General features: G+C 43.7%; 1 protein-coding gene across 1 annotated transcript in view; it reads left to right on the top strand.

Moving 5' to 3' along the window:
- Positions 1–24,768, top strand: part of rps6kal (ribosomal protein S6 kinase a, like) — an 85,756-nt gene that overhangs the window by 18,514 nt on the left and 42,474 nt on the right. Inside the window, exons 7-9 of the mRNA XM_045717794.2 lie at positions 3,196–3,233; positions 3,326–3,468; positions 6,765–6,835. Coding sequence (XP_045573750.1) covers positions 3,196–3,233; positions 3,326–3,468; positions 6,765–6,835 — 252 coding nt within the window. The remainder of the gene's footprint in view (positions 1–3,195; positions 3,234–3,325; positions 3,469–6,764; positions 6,836–24,768) is intronic.

The following is a 24,768-nucleotide window of genomic DNA, read 5'->3' as shown; positions in this document are numbered from 1 at the left end:
TGGGGTGTTGCTAGTAATGGGTTGGGGTGTTGCTAGTGGAGGGTTAGGGTGGTTGGGGTGTTGCTAGTAGTGGTTGGGGTGTTGCTAGTGATGCGATAATGTGTTGCTAGTAGTGGGTTAGGGTGTTGCTAGTGATGGGATAGGGGTGGTTGGGGTGTTGCTAGTGATGGGTTGGGGTGGTTGGGGTGTTGCCAGTAGTGGGATAGGGTGGTTAGGGTGTTGCTAGTGGTGGGTTAGGGTGTTGCTAGTAATGGGTTAGGGTGTTGCTAGTAATGGGTTAGGGTGTTGCTAGTGATGGGTTAGGGTGTTGCTAGTGATGGGTTAGGGTGTTGCTAGTGATGGGTTAGGGTGTTGCTAGTGATGGGTTAGGGTGTTGCTAGTGATGGGTTAGGGTGTTGCTAGTGATTGGGTTGGGGTGTTGCTAGTGTTCGGTTAGGGTGGTTGGGGTGTTGTTAGTGATGGGATAGGGTGGTTGGGGTGTTGCTAGTGATGGGTTAGGGGTGGTTGGGGTGTTACTGGTGTTACTAGTGATGGGTTAGGGTGTTGCTAGTGATGGGTTAGGGGTGTTACTAGTGATGGGTTATGGTGTTGCTAGTGATGGGTTAGGGGTGTTACTAGTGATGGGTTAGGGGTGTTACTGGCGATGGGTTAGGGGTGTTACTAGTGATGGGTTAGGGGTGTTACTAGTGATGGGTTAGGGGTGTTACTAGTGATGGGTTAGGGGTGTTACTGGTGAGGGGTTAGGGGTGATGGGTTAGGGGTATTACTGGTGAGGGGTTAGGGGTGATGGGTTAGGGGTATTACTAGTGATGGGTTAGGGGTGTTACTAGTGATGGGTTAGGGGTGTTACTAGTGATGGGTTAGGGGTGTTACTGGCGATGGGTTAGGGGTGTTACTAGTGATGGGTTAGGGGTATTACTAGTGATGGGTTAGGGGTGTTACTAGTGATGGGTTAGGGGTGTTACTAGTGATGGGTTAGGGGTGTTACTAGTGATGGGTTAGGGGTGTTACTAGTGATGGGTTAGGGGTGTTACTAGTGATGGGTTAGGGGTATTACTAGTGATGGGTTAGGGGTATTACTGGTGATGGGTTAGGGGTATTACTAGTGATGGGTTAGGGGTATTACTAGTGATGGGTTAGGGGTTAGGGGTATTACTAGTGATGGGTTAGGGGTGTTACTAGTGATGGGTTAGGGGTGTTACTAGTGATGGGTTAGGGGTATTACTAGTGATGGGTTAGGGGTGTTACTAGTGATGGGTTAGGGGTATTACTAGTGATGGGTTAGGGGTGTTGGGGTATTACTAGTGATGGGTTAGGGGTATTACTAGTGATGGGTTAGGGGTGTTACTAGTGATGGGTTAGGGGTGTTACTAGTGATGGGTTAGGGGTGTTACTGGTGATGGGTTAGGGGTATTACTAGTGATGGGATAGGGTGGTTGGGGTTATTACTAGTGATGGGTTAGGGGTATTACTAGTGATGGGTTAGGGGTGTTACTGGTGATGGGTTAGGGGTATTACTAGTGATGGGTTAGGGGTGTTACTAGTGATGGGTTAGGGGTGTTACTAGTGATGGGTTAGGGGTATTACTAGTGATGGGATAGGGTGGTTGGGGTATTACTAGTGATGGGTTAGGGGTATTACTGGTGATGGGTTAGGGGTGTTACTGGTGATGGGTTAGGGGTGTTACTAGCGATGGGTTAGGGGTGTTACTGGCGATGGGTTAGGGGTATTACTAGTGATGGGATAGGGTGGTTGGGGTATTACTAGTGATGGGTTAGGGGTGTTACTAGTGATGGGTTAGGGGTGTTACTAGTGATGGGTTAGGGGTGTTACTAGTGATGGGTTAGGGGTGTTACTAGTGATGGGTTAGGGGTGTTACTAGTGATGGGTTAGGGGTGTTACTGGTGATGGGTTAGGGGTGTTACTGGCGATGGGTTAGGGGTATTACTAGTGATGGGATAGGGTGGTTGGGGTTATTACTAGTGATGGGTTAGGGGTATTACTAGTGATGGGTTAGGGGTGTTACTGGTGATGGGTTAGGGGTGTTACTGGCGATGGGTTAGGGGTATTACTAGTGATGGGATAGGGTGGTTGGGGTATTACTAGTGATGGGTTAGGGGTATTACTAGTGATGGGTTAGGGGTGTTACTAGTGATGGGTTAGGGGTATTACTAGTGATGGGTTAGGGGTGTTACTAGTGATGGGTTAGGGGTGTTACTAGTGATGGGATAGGGTGGTTGGGGTATTACTAGTGATGGGTTAGGGGTGTTACTAGTGATGGGTTAGGGGTGTTACTAGTGATGGGTTAGGGGTGTTACTAGTGATGGGTTAGGGGTGTTACTAGCGATGGGTTAGGGGTGTTACTAGTGATGGGTTAGGGGTATTACTAGTGATGGGTTAGGGGTGTTACTAGTGATGGGTTAGGGGTATTACTAGTGATGGGTTAGGGGTGTTACTAGTGATGGGTTAGGGGTATTACTAGTGATGGGTTAGGGGTGTTACTGGTGATGGGTTAGGGGTGTTACTAGTGATGGGTTAGGGGTGTTACTAGTGATGGGTTAGGGGTGTTACTAGTGATGGGTTAGGGGTATTACTAGTGATGGGTTAGGGGTGTTACTAGTGATGGGTTAGGGGTGTTACTAGTGATGGGTTAGGGGTTAGGGGTATTACTAGTGATGGGTTAGGGGTATTACTAGTGATGGGTTAGGGGTGTTACTAGTGATGGGTTAGGGGTGTTACTAGTGATGGGTTAGGGGTTAGGGGTATTACTAGTGATGGGTTAGGGGTATTACTAGTGATGGGTTAGGGGTGTTACTAGTGATGGGTTAGGGGTGTTACTAGTGATGGGTTAGGGGTGTTACTAGTGATGGGTTAGGGGTGTTACTAGTGATGGGTTAGGGGTGTTACTAGTGATGGGATAGGGTGGTTGGGGTATTACTAGTGATGGGTTAGGGGTATTACTAGTGATGGGTTAGGGGTGTTACTAGTGATGGGTTAGGGGTGTTACTAGTGATGGGTTAGGGGTGTTACTAGTGATGGGTTAGGGGTGTTACTAGTGATGGGTTAGGGGTGTATTTCGGGTGCTGCTATCTCCTTTAGAAGACACATTGTCCTGTTGTTGATGGTGATGTTCGTTCTGTTAGGAGACCTGTGTGTTTCTCTACTATACCTACTAATGTGGTTCTCTGTTTTCAGCATTTTGTTAGATGAAGCTGGACACATCAAGTTAACAGGTACGACCTGCTCTCTGTCTGGGCTGTGGTGCTTCAGGAGATGTTGTGTGTTTATGTTGGAGCTAAAAGGAAGAAGTGGTTGTGTATTTCAGACTTTGGTTTGAGTAAGGAGTCAGTGGATGTTGATAAGAAGGCCTACTCATTCTGTGGGACGGTGGAGTACATGGCTCCTGAGGTCGTCAACAGAAGAGGCCACACACAGAGTGCTGACTGGTGGAGTCTAGGAGTGCTCATGGTAAGCACACCTCTACATCACCTGTACCTGTAACCCCAGCCTAATGTCTTTACCTGTACCTGTAGCCCCAGCCTAATGTGTCTACCTGTATCTAACCTGTACCTGTAACCCCAGCCTAATGTGTTTACCTGTATCTAACCTGTACCTGTAACCCCAGCCTAATGTGTTTACCTGTATCTAACCTGTACCTGTAGCCATTTTACATACATTACATTTAAGTCATTTAGCAGACGCTCTTATCCAGAGCGACTTACAAATTGGTGCATTCACCTTATGATATCCAGTGGAACAACCACTTACAATAGTGCATCTAAATCTTTTAAGGGGGGGGGGGGGTTAGAAGGATTACTTTATCCTATCCTAGGTATTCCTTAAAGAGGTGGGGTTTCAGGTGTCTCCGGAAGGTGGTGATTGACTCCGCTGTCCTGGCGTCGTGAGGGAGCTTGTTCCACCATTAGGGTGCCAGAGCAGCGAACAGTTTTGACTGGGCTGAGCGGGAACTGTGCTTCCTCAGAGGTAGGGAGGCGAGCAGGCCAGAGGTGGATGAACGCAGTGCCCTTGTTTGGGTGTAGGGCCTGATCAGAGCCTGAAGGTACGGAGGTGCCGTTCCCCTCACAGCTCCGTAGGCAAGCACCATGGTCTTGTAGCGGATGCGAGCTTCAACTGGAAGCCAGTGGAGAGAGCGGAGGAGCGGGGTGACGTGAGAGAACTTGGGAAGGTTGAACACCAGACGGGCTGCGGCGTTCTGGATGAGTTGTAGGGGGTAATGGCACAGGCAGGGAGCCCAGCCAACAGCGAGTTGCAGTAATCCAGGCGGGAGATGACAAGTGCCTGGATTAGGACCTGCGCCGCTTCCTGTGTGAGGCAGGGTCGTACTCTGCAAATGTTGTAGAGCATGAACCTACAGGATCGGGTCACCGCCTTGATGTTAGTGGAGAACGACAGGGTGTTGTCCAGGGTCACTCCAAGGTTCTTAGCACTCTGGGAGGAGGACACAATGGAGTTGTCAACCGTGATGGCGAGATCATGGAACGGGCAGTCCTTCCCCGGGAGGAAGAGCAGCTCCGTCTTGCCGAGGTTCAGTTTGAGGTGGTGATCCGTCATCCACACTGATATGTCTGCCAGACATGCAGAGATGCGATTCGCCACCTGGTTGTCAGAAGGGGGAAAGGAGAAGATTAATTGTGTGTCGTCTGCATAGCAATGATAGGAGAGACCACGTGAGGATATGACAGAGCCAAGAGACTTGGTGTATAGCGAGAATAGGAGAGGGCCTAGAACAGAGCCCTGGGGGACAGCAGTGGTGAGAGCACGTGGTGCGGAGACAGATTCTCGCCACGCCACCTGGTAGGAGCGACCTGTCAGGTAGGACGCAATCCAAGCGTGGGCCGCGCCGGAGATGCCCAACCCGGAGAGGGTGGAGAGGAGGATCTGATGGTTCACAGTATCAAAGGCAGCAGATAGGTCTAGAAGGATGAGAGCAGAGGAGAGAGAGTTAGCTTTAGCAGTGCGGAGGGCCTCCGTGACACAGAGAAGAGCAGTCTCAGTTGAATGCCCAGTCTTGAAACCTGACTGATTAGGATCGAGAAGGTCATTCTGAGAGAGATAGCAAGAGAGCTGACCAAGGACGGCACGTTCAAGAGTTTTGGAGAGAAAAGAAAGAAGGGATACTGGTCTGTAGTTGTTGACATCGGAGGGATCGAGTGTAGGTTTTTTCAGAAGGGGTGCAACTCTCGCTCTCTTGAAGACGGAAGGAACGTAGCCAGCGGTCAAGGATGAGTTGATGAGCGAGGTGAGGTAAGGGAGAAGGTCTCCGGAAATGGTCTGGAGAAGAGAGGAGGGGATAGGGTCAAGTGGGCAGGTTGTTGGGCGGCCGGCCGTCACAAGACGCGAGATTTCATCTGGAGAGAGAGGGGAGAAAGAGGTCAAAGCACAGGGTAGGGAAGTGTGAGCAGGACCAGCGGTGTCGTTTGACTTAGCAAACGAGGATCGGATGTCGTTAACCTTCTTTTCAAAAATGGTTGACGAAGTCATCCGCAGAGAGGGAGGAGGGGGGGGGGGGGAGGAGGATTCAGGAGGGAGGAGAAGGTAGCAAAGAGCTTCCTAGGGTTAGAGGCAGATGCTTGGAGTTTAGAGTGGTAGAAGGTGGCTTTAGCAGCAGAGACAGAAGAGGAAAATGTAGAGAGGAGGGAGTGAAAGGATGCCAGGTCCGCAGGGAGGCGAGTTTTCCTCCATTTCCGCTCGGCTGCCCGGAGCCCCAGCCTAATGTCTTTACCTGTACCTGTAATCCCAGCCTAATGTCTCTACCTGTATCTATAATCCCAGCCTAATGTGGCTACCTGTATCTAACCTGTAGCCCCAGCCTAATGTCTTTACCTGTACCTGTAATCCCAGCCTAATGTCTCTACCTGAATCTATAATCCCAGCCTAATGTGTCTACCTGTATCTAACCTGTAGCCCCAGCCTAATGTCTCTACCTGTATCTAACCTGTAGCCCCAGCCTAATGTGTCTACCTGTAGCCCCAGCCTAATGTGTCTACCTGTAGCCCCAGCCTAATGTGTCTACCTGTACCTGTAGCCCCAGCCTAATGTGTCTACCTGTATCTATAACCCCAGCCTAATGTGTCTACCTGTATCTAACCTGTACCTGTAACCCCAGCCTAATGAATCTACCTGTATCTAACCTGTAACCCCAGCCTAATGAATCTACCTGTATCTAACCTGTAGCCCCAGCCTAATGAATCTACCTGTATCTAACCTGTAACCCCAGCCTAATGAATCTACCTGTATCTAACCTGTAACCCCAGCCTAATGAATCTACCTGTATCTAACCTGTAACCCCAGCCTAATGTCTCTACCTGTAACCCCAGCCTAATGAATCTACCTGTATCTAACCTGTAACCCCAGCCTAATGTGTCTACCTGTAGCCCCAGCCTAATGTGTCTACCTGTAGCCCCAGCCTAATGTGTCTACCTGTAGCCCCAGCCTAATGTGTCTACCTGTAGCCCCAGCCTAATGTGTCTACCTGTACCTGTAGCCCCAGCCTAATGTGTCTACCTGTATCTAACCTGTAGCCCCAGCCTAATGAATCTACCTGTATCTAACCTGTACCTGTAACCCCAGCCTAATGAATCTACCTGTATCTAACCTGTACCTGTAGCCCCAGCCTAATGAATCTACCTGTACCTGTAACCCCAGCCTAATGAATCTACCTGTAACCCCAGCCTAATGAATCTACCTGTATCTAACCTGTACCTGTAACCCCAGCCTAATGTCTGTCTCTCCTCTCTGTATAGTTTGAAATGCTGACTGGGACGTTACCATTCCAGGGCAAAGACCGCAACGAGACCATGAACATGATCCTCAAGTAAGAACACTTGTTCTACAGCATTAGTACTGTTATTGGATTTAATTCATTAGGATCCCCATTAGCCGACAGCTAGTCTTTACAGGGTCCGACATATAAAGGATTTTACATTACAGACAAAAGACTTAACAATTGACAAGCATTTTAAACGTTAACATGTAGTGTGTGAGCATCTATCAGAAACACACAACCAGTAGGTCACATAGGGAGAGGCGTTGTGCCGATACTTTATTCATCTTTTTGAAAACACAAATGCTGTTCGCTTGCGCGATATGAGATGGGAGTTCCATGCATTCATGGCTCTCTATAATAACACTGTTAATTTCCTTGAATTTGTTCTTGACCTTGGGACTGTGAAAATACCCAAATTGGCATGTCTGGTTGTGTAAGTGTTTGTGTCAGTGCTGTGTCTATGTTGACTGCAAACATTTAGGAAATTTCAACACATTAATGTTTCCTATAAAAATAAGAAGTGATGCAGTCGGTCTTTCCTCAACTCTTAGCCAAGAGAGTATGGCATACATAGTATTAATATCAGCCCTCTGATTACAATGAAGAGCAAGACGTGCCGCTCTGTTCTGGGCCAGCTGCAGCTTAAAACCTCTCTGGGGTATGTGGGACGGTAGCGTCCCACCTCGCCAACGAAATAGCAGAGCGCCAAATTCAAAACAACAAAAATGTCATAATTCAAATTTCTCACACATACAAGTATTATACACCATTTTAACCTGTTATGGCTAGGGGGCAGTATTTTCACGGCCGGATAAAAAACGTACCCGATTTAATCTGATTATTACTCCTGCCCAGTAACTAGAATATGCATATAATTATTAGCTTTGGATAGAAAACACTCCAAAGTTTCTAAAACTGTTTGAATGGTGTCTGTGAGTATAACAGAACTCATATGGCAGGCCAAAACCTGAGAAGATTCCATGCAGGAAGTGGCCTGTCTGACCATTTCTTGCTCTGCTTGATTATCTCTATCCAATACAGAGGATCTCTGCTGTTACGTGACACTTCCTACGGCTCCCATGGGCTCTCAGAAGGCGGCAAAAAGCTGAATCGTGGCTTTGCAGGCTCTGGCTGAAAAAAAGTAGCGCGTTTGGGTAGTGGCTGGTCACAGTACTGTGAGACTCAGGCTCGTGCCCGAGTCGACCCCATGCTTTATTTTCTTTCGTCTGTTTACCTAAACGCAGATTCCCGGTCGGAATATTATCGCTTTTTTACGAGAAAAATGGCATAAAAATTGATTTTAATCAGCGGTTGACATGCTTCGAAGTACGGTAATGGAAGATTTAGAAATCTTTTGTCACGAAATGCGTCGTGCTCGTGACCCTTATTTACACTTCGGATAGTGTCTGGAACGCACGAACAAAACGCCGCTGTTTGGATATAACGATGGATTATTTTGAACCAAACCAACATTTGTTATTGAAGTAGCAGTCCTGGGAGTGCATTCTGACGAAGACAACAAAAGGTAATCAATCTTTTCTTATAGTAAATCGGAGTTTGGTCAGGGCTAAACTTGGTGGGTGTCTAAATAGCTAGCCATGATGGCTGGGCTAACTACTCAGAATATTGCAAAATGTGCTTTCACCGAAAAGCTATTTTAAAATCGGACACCTCGATTGCACAAAGGAGTTCTGTATCTATAATTCTTAAAATAATTGTTATGTTTTTTGTGAACGTTTATTGTGAGTAATTTAGTAAATTCACCGGAGGTTTGCGGGGGATATGCTAGTTCTGAACGTCACATGCTAATGTAAAAAGCTGGTTTTTGATATAAATATGAACTTGATTGAACAAAACATGCATGTATTGTATAACATAATGTCCTAGGCGTGTCATCTGATGAAGATCATCAAAGGTTAGTGCTGCATTTAGCTGTGGTTTTGTTTTTTGTGACATTATATGCTAGCTTGAAAAATGGGTGTCTGATTATTTCTGGCTGGGTACTCTGCTGACATAATCTAATGTTTTGCTTTCGCTGTAAAGCCTTTTTGAAATCGGACAGTGTGGTTAGATAAAGGAGAGTCTTGTCTTTAAAATGCTGTGAAATAGTCATATGTTTGAAAAATGGACGTTTTTGTATTTTTGAGGAATTTGTAATTCGCGCCACGCCTATCATTGGATATTGGAGCAGGTGTTCCGCTAGCGGAACGTCTAGATGTAAGAGATTAAAGATAATCTTCTCGTTAATGAATGCTGGCCTTCTCTAGTCACTCGTAGGCTCAGTCACTGGTATACTTTTATTTACAAAGCCATTTTGGGTTCACTACTGTTTTTATTTGGGCATTTTTATTGTTCAGTAATGTGGTGGGTCGTCTCTTCGTTCGCGGGACTTTATCCTGCTAACTGTTCCAAATGTCCGAACTGAATTTGGTAAAAGGGCTTTTATGTACCCTGCACCATCGCCTTGGAAACGCCTTACAATATACTGTTAAACTGGAAGAACTCGTCCCGATTGGTGTTTTTAAATCACTGATGAAGGATCTGGAGACTGATTCCCTGACATGTCAATGTTTCTAATTAGCTGTTTTTGATTTTGTTATACTCTTGTGAATTCTATGGTTTTTATTAGATTATTTGTAGTTTTTCATGTTGTTTGTCTGTAATTTTTGTAATGACTTGGTGCTGCCTATCTTGGCCAGGACGCTCTTGAAAAAGAGATTTTAAATCTCAATGAGCCCTTCCTGGTTAAATGAAGGTTTAATAAAAATAACAGTAGCGAGGCTATATACAGTAGTGAAGCTACATACAGGCACCGGTTAGTCAGGCTGATTGAGGTAGTACGTAGATATGGTTAAAGTGACTATGCATATATGATGAACAGAGAGTAGCAGTGGCGTAAAAGAGGGGTTGGTGGGCGGTGGGTGGCGGGACACGATGCAGATAGACCAGTTAGCCAATGTGCGGGAGCACTGGTTGGTCGGCCCAATTGAGGTAGTATGTACATGAATGTATAGTTAAAGTGACTATGCATATATGATAAACCAAGAGTAGCAGCAGCGTAAAAAGGGGTCGGGGGGGCACACTTTAAAAATATATATATTTTACCTTACTAGGCAAGTCAGTTAAGAACAAATTTTTACTTTCAATGATGGCCTACTGGGGAACAGTGGGTTAACTGCCTTGTTCAGGGGCAGAACGACAGATTTGTACCTCGTCAGCTTGGGGATTTGCTCTTGCAACCTCCAACGCTCTAACAACTAGGCTACGTTGCCGCACTATGCAAATAGTCCGGGTAGCCATTTGATTACGTGTTCAGGAGTCTTATGGCTTGGGAGTAAAAACTGTTGAGAAGCCTTGCAACCAGTCAGGATGCTCTTGATGTTACAGCTGTGGAACCTTTTGAGGATCTCAGGACCCATGCCAAATCTTTTTAGTTTCCTGTGTGCGGGAATAGGCTTTGTCGTGCCCTCTTCACGACTGTCTTGGTGTGTTTGGACCATTCTAGTTTGTTGGTGATGTGGAGACCAAGGAACTTGAAACTCTCAACCTGCTCCACTACAGCCCCGTCGATGAGAATGGGGGCGTGCTCGGTCATCCTTTTCCTGTAGTCCTGGTAATCCATCTGGCCCTGCAGCCTTGTGAATATTGACCTGTTTAAAGGTCTTACTCACGTTGGCTACGGAGAGCGTGATCACAAAGTCGTCCGGAACAGCTGATGCTCTCATGCATGCCTCAGTGTTGCTTGCCTCGAATCGAGCATAGAAGTGATTTAGCACGTCTGGTAGGCTCGTGTCACTGGGCAGCTCGTGGCTGTGCTTCCTTTTGTAGTCTGTAATAGTTTGCAAGCCCTGCCACATAAGACGAGCGTCGGTGCCGGTGTAGTACGATTCAATCTTAGCTCTGTCTTGTAAGCAGGAACCAGGAGGATAGAATTGTGGTCGCATTTACCAATGGAGGGCGAGGGAAAGCTTTGTACGCGTCTCTGTGTGTGGAGTAAAGGTGATCTAGAATTTTATTCCCTCTGGTTGCACATTTAACATGTTGATGGAAATCTGGTAGAACTGATTTAAGTTTCCCTGCATTAAAGTCTCCGGCCACTAGGAGCGCCGCCTCTGGGTGAGTGGTTTCCTGTTTGCTTATTTCCTTATACAGCTGGCTGAGTGCGGTCTTAGTGCCAGCACCTGTCTGTGGTGGTAAATCAACAGCCACGAAAAGTATAGATGAAAACTCTCTAGGCAAGTAGTGTGGCGTGTAATTTATCACAATATACTCTACTTCAGGCGAGCAAAATCTAGAGACTTCCTTAGATTTCGTGCACCAGCTGTTGTTTACAAATATGCACAGACCCCCCCCCCCCCCCCCCCCCCCCTCGTCTTACCGGAGTGTGCTGTTCTATTTTTCCGGTGCAGCGTATATCCCGCTAGCTGAATATCCATTTCATCATTCAGCCACGATTTCGTGAAACATAGGGTATTACAGTTTTTGATGTCCCGTTGGTAGGATATTTGTGATCGTACCTCGTCTAATTTATTATCCAATGACATGGATGTTTGTGAGTAATATTGACGGTAACGGCAGCTTTCCCACTCGCCTTCTGTGGATCCTTACGAGGCATCCCGCTCTGTGTCCTCTGTACCTGCGTCTCTTCCTCTTGCTAATAACGGGGATGTTGGCCTTGTCAGGTGTTTGGAGAATGTCCTGTGCGTCCTGTAGCCAAGGATCATATCACCTCTACCTTACCTGTCACCCTAGACCCACTTCAATTTTCTTCCAACCTCAATAGGTCCACAGACGATGTAATCGCCATCACACTGCACACTGCCCTATCCCATCTGGACAAGAGGAATACCTATGTAAGAATGCTGCTGTCATTGACTATAGCTCAGCATTCAACACCATAGTACCCTCCAAGCTCATCATTAAACTCGAGGCCCTGGGTCTGAACCCCGCCCTGTGCATTTGGGTCCTGGACTTCCTGACCCCAGGTGGTGAAGGTAGGAAACAACACCTCCACTTCCCTGATCCTCAACACTGGGGCCCCACAAGGGTGCGTTCTCAGCCCTCTCCTGTACTCCCTGTTCACCCTTGACTGCGTCGCCATGCACGCATCCAACTCAATCATCAAGTTTGCAGGCGACACTAGACTTGATTACCAACAACGACGAGACAGCCTTCAGGGAGGATGTGAGGGCCCTCGGAGTGTGGTGTCAGGAAAACAACCTCTTCACTCAATGTCATAAAAACAAAGGAGATGATCGTGGACTCCAGAAACAGCAGAGGGAGCACCCCCTTATCCACATCGACGGGACAGTAGTGGAGAAGGTGGGCAGTTTGAAGTTCCTCGGCGTACACATCACGGACAAACTGAAATGGTCCACCCACACAGACCGCGTGGTGATGAAGGCGCAGCAGCGCCTTTTCAACCTCAGGAGGCTAAAGAAATTTGGCTTGTCACCAAAAACACTCACAAACTTTTACGGATGCACAATTGAGAGCATCCTGTCGGGCTGTATCACCGCCTGGTACGGCAACTGCGCCGCCCATAACCGGAAGGCTCTCCAGAGGGTAGTGAGGTCTGCACAACGCATCACCGGGGGCAAACTACCTGCCCTCCAGGACACCTACACCACCCGATGTCACAGGAAGGCAAAAAGATCATCAAGGACAAAACCACCCGAGCCACTGCCTGTTCACCCCGCTACCATCCAGAAGGCGAGGTCAGTACAGGTGCATCAAAGCTGGGACCGAGAGACTGAAAAACAGCTTCTATCTCAAGGCCATCAGACTGTTAAAACAGCCATCACCAACATAGAAGCTGCTGTCAACATACTGACTCAAATCTCTAGCCACTTAATATTTAAAAACTGGATGTAATTAATGTATCACTAGTCACTTTAAACAATGCCACTTTATATAATGTTTACTTATCCTACATTACTCATCTCATATCTATGAACTGTACTCTATACCATCTACTGCATCTTGCCTATGCCGTTTGACCATTGCTCATCCATATATTTTTATGTACATATTCTTATTCATTCCTTTACACTTGTGTGTATAAGGTAGTTGTTGTGAAATTGTTAGGTTAGATTACTTGTTAGATATTACTGCACGGTCAGAACTAGAAGCACAAGCATTTCGCTACGCTCGCATTAACCTCTCTAGGGTCGGTGGGACCAAATCGTCCCACCTACGTAACAGCCAGTGGAATCCTGTGGCGCGTTATTCAAATACCTTAGAAATGCTATTACTTCAATTTCTCAAACATATGACTATTTTACACCATTTTAAAGACAAGACTCTCGTTAATCTAACCACACTGTCCGATTTCAAAAAGGCTTTACAACGAAAGCAAAACATTAGATTATGTCAGCAGAGTACCCAGCCAGAAATAATCAGACACACATTTTTCAAGCTAGCATATAATGTCACATAAACCCAAACCACAGCTAAATGCAGCACTAACCTTTGATGATCTTCATCAGATGACAACCCTAGGACATTATGTTATACAATACATGCATGTTTTGTTCAATCAAGTTCATATTTATATCAAAAACCAGCTTTTTACATTAGCATGTGACGTTCAGAACTAGCAAACTTCCGGTGAATTTACTAAATTACTCACGATAAACGTTCACAAAAAACATAACAATTATTTTAAGAATTATAGATACAGAACTCCTCTATGCACTCGCTATGTCCGATTTTAAAATAGCTTTTCGGTGAAAGCACATTTTGCAATATTCTAAGTAGATAGCCCGGCATCACAGGGCTAGCTATTTAGAAACCCACCAAGTTTAGCCCTCACCAAAGTCAGATTTACTATAAGAAATATGTTATTACCTTTGCTGTTCTTCGTCAGAATGCACTTCTACTTCAATAACAAATGTTGGTTTGGTTCAAAATAATCCATAGTTATGTTCAAATATCCTCTGTTTTGTTCGTGCGTTCAAGACACTATCCGAAGTGTAAAGAAGGGTGACACGCCCGACGCGTTTCGTGACAAAAAAATTCTAAATATTCCATTACTGTACTTCGAAGCATGTCAACCGCTGTTTAAAATCAATTTTTATGCCATTTTTCTCGTAAAAAAGCGATAATATTCCGACCGGGAATCTGTGTTTTAGTTCAAAGAGAGAGAAAATAAAAACATGGGGTCGCCTTGTGCACGCGCCTCAGTCTCATTGTCCTCTGATAGACCACTTACCAAAGGCGCTAATGTTTTTCAGCCAGGGGCTGGAATTACATCATTCAGCTTTTTCCCGGGTTCTGAGAGCCTATGGGAGCCATAGGAAGTGTCACGTTACAGCAAAGATCCTCAGTTTTCAATAAACACAGCCAAGAACCCAAGGAATGGTCAGAGAGGTCCTGTACAGAATCTTCTCAGGTTTTTGCCTGCCATATGAGTTCTGTTATACTCCCAGACACTATTCAAACAGTTTTAGAAACTTTAGGGTGTTTTCTATCCAAAGCCAATAATTATATGCATATTCTAGTTTCTGGGCAGTAGTAATAACCAGATTAAATCGGGTACGTTTTTTATCCGGCCGTGTAAATACTGCCCCCTAGCCCTAACAGGTTAACATCTGCTAACCATGTGTATGTGACCAATACAATTTTATTTGATTTAACATCATCCACTTAAGTCACAGCAAAATCTTTTATATACACTATTTTAGGCCCAGCTTTTGGAACTTTGGCTTTCCTGGATATAGCCACTATATTGTGATCACTTCATCCAATGGGTATGGATATAGCTTTAGAACCCCGTTCTACAGTGTTATAAAAATGTGATCAATACATGTGGATGATCTTGTTCCTGTAGTGTTTGTAAACACCCTGGTAGGTTGATTTATAACCTGAATCAGATTACAGGCACTGGTTACAGTGAGAAGCTTCCTCTTGAGCGAACAGCTTGATGAAAACCAGTCAATATTCAGGTCCACAACAAAGATTTTTCCAGAACAGCTACCTTGTTCTTTAACCTCAGGATTTTGACCACTATCGGCCTAGGCCTGTCAGCTGGGCCGGTGGTGGGTTTTCCAGTTGTGTGGGCGCTCTTTACCTCAATATTTCTGTGGTATATCTTCAGTTTCTCAGAGATCAGTTCCCTCAATTTGTCCTCAAACTCCATCCAGGTCTCGGAGATTCTGCAATTCCATCCACAACCATGTTGTTCCACCTTGATTGTCCCTCGAGATCTAATTTGACATGTTGGTACAATGTAATTACAGTGTAGGTACACATAGTAGTTAACTTGTGATTTGTTCTGTTACATTATCACCTCGTCCTCCTCTTTTTACAAAGTGATTTAAACAAAACAAAGACAACAACAATCAGACATTAACAGTAAACATTACCCAAAAATGTAATAGAATAACATATTATATTGTTAGTAGTTTTCATAGTATAACATTTAAAATGTTACGTAAGCTATGTACAGTGTTGTGACAATGTGCAAATAGGATAATATACAAATGACGGGGGATAAATATAGGTTATATTTACATTTGTGTTTCTGACCCTCTTGTTGACCTTGTGGCAGCAGGTCACAAATTTGAGGGAAATATGTCTCTCTTATATGGTCATATATTTGGTAGGTTAGGAAGTGGGCAGTAGCCACACCCTGTCTTCTCTTGAGGAATGGGTCTGCTTATGGTGGCCTCTCTCAATAGCAAGGCTATGCTCACTGAGTCTGTACATAGTCAACACTTTCCTTAATTTTGGGCCAATCTCGGTCAGGTATTTTACCACTGTGTCTCTCTGTTTAGGGCCATAATAACATGTTATATCAGGGATGGAGTGGTATAGGGCCATAATAAAATGTATCAGGGATGGAGTGGTATAGGGCCATAATAACATGTATCAGGGATGGAGTGGTATAGGGCCATAATAACATGTATCAGGGATGGAGTGGTATAGGGCCATAATAACATGTTATATCAGGGATGGAGTGGTATAGGGCCATAATAACATGTATCAGGGATGGAGTGGTATAGGGCCATAATAACATGTATCAGGGATGGAGTGGTATAGGACCATAATAACATGTTGTATCAGGGATGGAGTGGTATAGGGCCATAATAACATGTTGTATCAGGGATGGAGTGGTATAGGGCCATAATAACATGTTGTATCAGGGATGGAGTGGTATAGGGCCATAATAACATGTTATATCAGGGATGGAGTGGTATAGGGCCATAATAACATGTATCAGGGATGGAGTGGTATAGGGCCATAATAACATGTTGTATCAGGGATGGAGTGGTATAGGGCCATAATAACATGTTGTATCAGGGATGGAGTGGTATAGGGCCATAATAACATGTTATATCAGGGATGGAGTGGTATAGGGCCATAATAACATGTTATATCAGGGATGGAGTGGTATAGGGCCATAATAACATGTTATATCAGGGATGGAGTGGTATAGGGCCATAATAACATGTTATATCAGGGATGGAGTGGTATAAGGCCATAATAACATGTTGTATCAGGGATGGAGTGGTATAGGACCATAATAACATGTTATATCAGGGATGGAGTGGTATAGAGCCATAATAACATGTTGTATCAGGGATGGAGTGGTATAGGGCCATAATAACATGTATCAGGGATGGAGTGGTATAGGGCCATAATAACATGTATCAGGGATGGAGTGGTATAGGGCCATAATAACATGTATCAGGGATGGAGTGGTATAGGGCCATAATAACATGTTGTATCAGGGATGGAGTGGTATAGGACCATAATAACATGTTATATCAGGGATGGAGTGGTATAGGACCATAATAACATGTTATATCAGGGATGGAGTGGTATAGGGCAATAATAACATGTTGTATCAGGGATGGAGTGGTATAGGACCATAATAACATGTTATATCAGGGATGGAGTGGTATAGGACCATAATAACATGTTATATCAGGGATGGAGTGGTATAGGACCATAATAACATGTTATATCAGGGATGGAGTGGTATAGGGCCATAATAACATGTTGTATCAGGGATGGAGTGGTATAGGACCATAATAACATGTTATATCAGGGATGGAGTGGTATAGGACCATAATAACATGTTGTATCAGGGATGGAGTGGTATAGGGCCATAATAACATGTTATATCAGGGATGGAGTGGTATAGGGCCATAATAACATGTTATATCAGGGATGGAGTGGTATAGGGCCATAATAACATGTTGTATCAGGGATGGAGTGGTATAGGGCCATAATAACATGTTATATCAGGGATGGAGTGGTATAGGGCCATAATAACATGTTGTCTCAGGGATGGAGTGGTATAGGGCCATAATAACATGTATCAGGGATGGAGTGGTATAGGGCCATAATAACATGTTATATCAGGGATGGAGTGGTATAGGACCATAATAACATGTTATATCAGGGATGGAGTGGTATAGGACCATAATAACATGTTATATCAGGGATCGAGTGGTATAGGACCATAATAACATGTTATATCAGGGATCGAGTGGTATAGGACCATAATAACATGTTATATCAGGGATGGAGTGGTATAGGGCCATAATAACATGTTGTATCAGGGATGGAGTGGTATAGGGCCATAATAACATGTTATATCAGGGATGGAGTGGTATAGGACCATAATAACATGTTATATCAGGGATGGAGTGGTATAGGGCCATAATAACATGTATCAGGGATGGAGTGGTATAGGGCCATAATAACATGTTATATCAGGGATGGAGTGGTATAGGGCCATAATAACATGTATCAGGGATGGAGTGGTATAGGGCCATAATAACATGTTATATCAGGGATGGAGTGGTATAGGACCATAATAACATGTATCAGGGATGGAGTGGTATAGGGCCATAATAACATGTTATATCAGGGATGGAGTGGTATAGGGCCATAATAACATGTATCAGGGATGGAGTGGTATAGGGCCATAATAACATGTTATATCAGGGATGGAGTGGTATAGGGCCATAATAACATGTTGTATCAGGGATGGAGTGGTATAGGACCATAATAACATGTTGTATCAGGGATGGAGTGGTATAGGGCCATAATAACATGTTGTATCAGGGATGGAGTGGTATAGGGCCATAATAACATGTTGTATCAGGGATGGAGTGGTATAGGGCCATAATAACATGTTATATCAGGGATGGAGTGGTATAGGACCATAATAACATGTTATATCAGGGATGGAGTGGTATAGGGCCATAATAACATGTTATATCAGGGATGGAGTGGTATAGGACCATAATAACATGTTATATCAGGGATGGAGTGGTATAGGACCATAATAACATGTTATATCAGGGATGGAGTGGTATAGGACCATAATAACATGTTATATCAGGGATGGAGTGGTATAGGACCATAATAACATGTTGTATCAGGGATGGAGTGGTATAGGGCCATAATAACATGTATCAGGGATGGAGTGGTATAGGGCCATAATAACATGTTATATCAGGGATGGAGTGGTATAGAGCCATAATAACATGTTATATCAGGGATGGAGTGGTATAGGGCCATAATAACATGTTATATCAGGGATGGAGTGGTATAGGGCCATAATAACATGTTATATCAGGGATGGAGTGGTATAGGGCCATAATAACATGTTGTATCAGGGATGGAGTGGTATAGGGCCATAATAACATGTTGTATCAGGGATGGAGTGGTATAGGGCCATAATAACATGTTGTATCAGGGATGGAGTGGTATAGGGCCATAATAACATGTTATATCAGGGATGGAGTGGTATAGGGCCATAATAACATGTTATATCAGGGATGGAGTGGTATAGGACCATAATAACATGTATCAGGGATGGAGTGGTATAGGGCCATAATAACATGTTATATCAGGGATGGAGTGGTATAGGGCCATAATAACATGTTATATCAGGGATGGAGTGGTATAGGACCATAATAACATGTTGTATCAGGGATGGAGTGGTATAGGGCCATAATAACATGTATCAGGGATGGAGTGGTATAGGGCCATAATAACATGTTATATCAGGGATGGAGTGGTATAGAGCCATAATAACATGTTATATCAGGGATGGAGTGGTATAGGGCCATAATAACATGTTATATCAGGGATGGAGTGGTATAGGGCCATAATAACATGTTATATCAGGGATGGAGTGGTATAGGGCCATAATAACATGTTGTATCAGGGATGGAGTGGTATAGGGCCATAATAACATGTTGTATCAGGGATGGAGTGGTATAGGGCCATAATAACATGTTGTATCAGGGATGGAGTGGTATAGGGCCATAATAACATGTTGTATCAGGGATGGAGTGGTATAGGGCCATAATAACATGTTATATCAGGGATGGAGTGGTATAGGGCCATAATAACATGTTATATCAGGGATGGAGTGGTATAGGGCCATAATAACATGTTATATCAGGGATGGAGTGGTATAGGACCATAATAACATGTTGTATCAGGGTTGGAGTGGTATAGGGCCATAATAACATGTTATATCAGGGATGGAGTGGTATAGGGCCATAATAACATGTTATATCAGGGATGGAGTGGTATAGAGCCATAATAACATGTTGTATCAGGGATGGAGTGGTATAGGGCCATAATAACATGTATCAGGGATGGAGTGGTATAGGGCCATAATAACATGTATCAGGGATGGAGTGGTATAGGGCCATAATAACATGTATCAGGGATGGAGTGGTATAGGGCCATAATAACATGTTGTATCAGGGATGGAGTGGTATAGGACCATAATAACATGTTATATCAGGGATGGAGTGGTATAGGACCATAATAACATGTTATATCAGGGATGGAGTGGTATAGGGCAATAATAACATGTTGTATCAGGGATGGAGTGGTATAGGACCATAATAACATGTTATATCAGGGATGGAGTGGTATAGGACCATAATAACATGTTATATCAGGGATGGAGTGGTATAGGACCATAATAACATGTTATATCAGGGATGGAGTGGTATAGGGCCATAATAACATGTTGTATCAGGGATGGAGTGGTATAGGACCATAATAACATGTTATATCAGGGATGGAGTGGTATAGGACCATAATAACATGTTGTATCAGGGATGGAGTGGTATAGGGCCATAATAACATGTTATATCAGGGATGGAGTGGTATAGGGCCATAATAACATGTTATATCAGGGATGGAGTGGTATAGGGCCATAATAACATGTTGTATCAGGGATGGAGTGGTATAGGGCCATAATAACATGTTATATCAGGGATGGAGTGGTATAGGGCCATAATAACATGTTGTCTCAGGGATGGAGTGGTATAGGGCCATAATAACATGTATCAGGGATGGAGTGGTATAGGGCCATAATAACATGTTATATCAGGGATGGAGTGGTATAGGACCATAATAACATGTTATATCAGGGATGGAGTGGTATAGGACCATAATAACATGTTATATCAGGGATCGAGTGGTATAGGACCATAATAACATGTTATATCAGGGATCGAGTGGTATAGGACCATAATAACATGTTATATCAGGGATGGAGTGGTATAGGGCCATAATAACATGTTGTATCAGGGATGGAGTGGTATAGGGCCATAATAACATGTTATATCAGGGATGGAGTGGTATAGGACCATAATAACATGTTATATCAGGGATGGAGTGGTATAGGGCCATAATAACATGTATCAGGGATGGAGTGGTATAGGGCCATAATAACATGTTATATCAGGGATGGAGTGGTATAGGGCCATAATAACATGTATCAGGGATGGAGTGGTATAGGGCCATAATAACATGTTATATCAGGGATGGAGTGGTATAGGACCATAATAACATGTATCAGGGATGGAGTGGTATAGGGCCATAATAACATGTTATATCAGGGATGGAGTGGTATAGGGCCATAATAACATGTATCAGGGATGGAGTGGTATAGGGCCATAATAACATGTTATATCAGGGATGGAGTGGTATAGGGCCATAATAACATGTTGTATCAGGGATGGAGTGGTATAGGACCATAATAACATGTTGTATCAGGGATGGAGTGGTATAGGGCCATAATAACATGTTGTATCAGGGATGGAGTGGTATAGGGCCATAATAACATGTTGTATCAGGGATGGAGTGGTATAGGGCCATAATAACATGTTATATCAGGGATGGAGTGGTATAGGACCATAATAACATGTTATATCAGGGATGGAGTGGTATAGGGCCATAATAACATGTTATATCAGGGATGGAGTGGTATAGGACCATAATAACATGTTATATCAGGGATGGAGTGGTATAGGACCATAATAACATGTTATATCAGGGATGGAGTGGTATAGGACCATAATAACATGTTATATCAGGGATGGAGTGGTATAGGACCATAATAACATGTTGTATCAGGGATGGAGTGGTATAGGGCCATAATAACATGTATCAGGGATGGAGTGGTATAGGGCCATAATAACATGTTATATCAGGGATGGAGTGGTATAGAGCCATAATAACATGTTATATCAGGGATGGAGTGGTATAGGGCCATAATAACATGTTATATCAGGGATGGAGTGGTATAGGGCCATAATAACATGTTATATCAGGGATGGAGTGGTATAGGGCCATAATAACATGTTGTATCAGGGATGGAGTGGTATAGGGCCATAATAACATGTTGTATCAGGGATGGAGTGGTATAGGGCCATAATAACATGTTGTATCAGGGATGGAGTGGTATAGGGCCATAATAACATGTTATATCAGGGATGGAGTGGTATAGGGCCATAATAACATGTTATATCAGGGATGGAGTGGTATAGGACCATAATAACATGTATCAGGGATGGAGTGGTATAGGGCCATAATAACATGTTATATCAGGGATGGAGTGGTATAGGGCCATAATAACATGTTATATCAGGGATGGAGTGGTATAGGACCATAATAACATGTTGTATCAGGGATGGAGTGGTATAGGGCCATAATAACATGTATCAGGGATGGAGTGGTATAGGGCCATAATAACATGTTATATCAGGGATGGAGTGGTATAGAGCCATAATAACATGTTATATCAGGGATGGAGTGGTATAGGGCCATAATAACATGTTATATCAGGGATGGAGTGGTATAGGGCCATAATAACATGTTATATCAGGGATGGAGTGGTATAGGGCCATAATAACATGTTGTATCAGGGATGGAGTGGTATAGGGCCATAATAACATGTTGTATCAGGGATGGAGTGGTATAGGGCCATAATAACATGTTATATCAGGGATGGAGTGGTATAGGGCCATAATAACATGTTGTATCAGGGATGGAGTGGTATAGGACCATAATAACATGTTATATCAGGGATGGAGTGGTATAGGACCATAATAACATGTTGTATCAGGGATGGAGTGGTATAGGGCCATAATAACATGTTATATCAGGGATGGAGTGGTATAGGGCCATAATAACATGTTATATCAGGGATGGAGTGGTATAGGGCCATAATAACATGTTGTATCAGGGATGGAGTGGTATAGGGCCATAATAACATGTTATATCAGGGATGGAGTGGTATAGGGCCATAATAACATGTTGTCTCAGGGATGGAGTGGTATAGGGCCATAATAACATGTATCAGGGATGGAGTGGTATAGGGCCATAATAACATGTTATATCAGGGATGGAGTGGTATAGGACCATAATAACATGTTATATCAGGGATGGAGTGGTATAGGACCATAATAACATGTTATATCAGGGATCGAGTGGTATAGGACCATAATAACATGTTATATCAGGGATCGAGTGGTATAGGACCATAATAACATGTTATATCAGGGATGGAGTGGTATAGGGCCATAATAACATGTTGTATCAGGGATGGAGTGGTATAGGGCCATAATAACATGTTATATCAGGGATGGAGTGGTATAGGACCATAATAACATGTTATATCAGGGATGGAGTGGTATAGGGCCATAATAACATGTATCAGGGATGGAGTGGTATAGGGCCATAATAACATGTTATATCAGGGATGGAGTGGTATAGGGCCATAATAACATGTATCAGGGATGGAGTGGTATAGGGCCATAATAACATGTTATATCAGGGATGGAGTGGTATAGGACCATAATAACATGTATCAGGGATGGAGTGGTATAGGGCCATAATAACATGTTATATCAGGGATGGAGTGGTATAGGGCCATAATAACATGTATCAGGGATGGAGTGGTATAGGGCCATAATAACATGTTATATCAGGGATGGAGTGGTATAGGGCCATAATAACATGTTGTATCAGGGATGGAGTGGTATAGGACCATAATAACATGTTGTATCAGGGATGGAGTGGTATAGGGCCATAATAACATGTTGTATCAGGGATGGAGTGGTATAGGGCCATAATAACATGTTGTATCAGGGATGGAGTGGTATAGGGCCATAATAACATGTTATATCAGGGATGGAGTGGTATAGGACCATAATAACATGTTATATCAGGGATGGAGTGGTATAGGGCCATAATAACATGTTATATCAGGGATGGAGTGGTATAGGACCATAATAACATGTTATATCAGGGATGGAGTGGTATAGGACCATAATAACATGTTATATCAGGGATGGAGTGGTATAGGACCATAATAACATGTTATATCAGGGATGGAGTGGTATAGGACCATAATAACATGTTGTATCAGGGATGGAGTGGTATAGGGCCATAATAACATGTATCAGGGATGGAGTGGTATAGGGCCATAATAACATGTTATATCAGGGATGGAGTGGTATAGAGCCATAATAACATGTTATATCAGGGATGGAGTGGTATAGGGCCATAATAACATGTTATATCAGGGATGGAGTGGTATAGGGCCATAATAACATGTTATATCAGGGATGGAGTGGTATAGGGCCATAATAACATGTTGTATCAGGGATGGAGTGGTATAGGGCCATAATAACATGTTGTATCAGGGATGGAGTGGTATAGGGCCATAATAACATGTTGTATCAGGGATGGAGTGGTATAGGGCCATAATAACATGTTATATCAGGGATGGAGTGGTATAGGGCCATAATAACATGTTATATCAGGGATGGAGTGGTATAGGACCATAATAACATGTATCAGGGATGGAGTGGTATAGGGCCATAATAACATGTTATATCAGGGATGGAGTGGTATAGGGCCATAATAACATGTTATATCAGGGATGGAGTGGTATAGGACCATAATAACATGTTGTATCAGGGATGGAGTGGTATAGGGCCATAATAACATGTATCAGGGATGGAGTGGTATAGGGCCATAATAACATGTTATATCAGGGATGGAGTGGTATAGAGCCATAATAACATGTTATATCAGGGATGGAGTGGTATAGGGCCATAATAACATGTTATATCAGGGATGGAGTGGTATAGGGCCATAATAACATGTTATATCAGGGATGGAGTGGTATAGGGCCATAATAACATGTTGTATCAGGGATGGAGTGGTATAGGGCCATAATAACATGTTGTATCAGGGATGGAGTGGTATAGGGCCATAATAACATGTTGTATCAGGGATGGAGTGGTATAGGGCCATAATAACATGTTATATCAGGGATGGAGTGGTATAGGGCCATAATAACATGTTATATCAGGGATGGAGTGGTATAGGGCCATAATAACATGTTATATCAGGGATGGAGTGGTATAGGGCCATAATAACATGTTATATCAGGGATGGAGTGGTATAGGACCATAATAACATGTTGTATCAGGGATGGAGTGGTATAGGGCCATAATAACATGTTGTATCAGGGATGGAGTGGTATAGGGCCATAATAACATGTTGTATCAGGGATGGAGTGGTATAGGGCCATAATAACATGTTATATCAGGGATGGAGTGGTATAGGACCATAATAACATGTTATATCAGGGATGGAGTGGTATAGGGCCATAATAACATGTTATATCAGGGATGGAG

Source organism: Salmo salar, chromosome 05, assembly GCF_965601325.2.
Source record: "Salmo salar chromosome 05, fSalSal1, whole genome shotgun sequence".
NCBI lineage: Eukaryota > Metazoa > Chordata > Actinopteri > Salmoniformes > Salmonidae > Salmo > Salmo salar.
The sequence above is the reverse complement of the archived record's forward strand: the minus strand, read 5'-3'. Positions and strand labels throughout refer to the sequence as shown.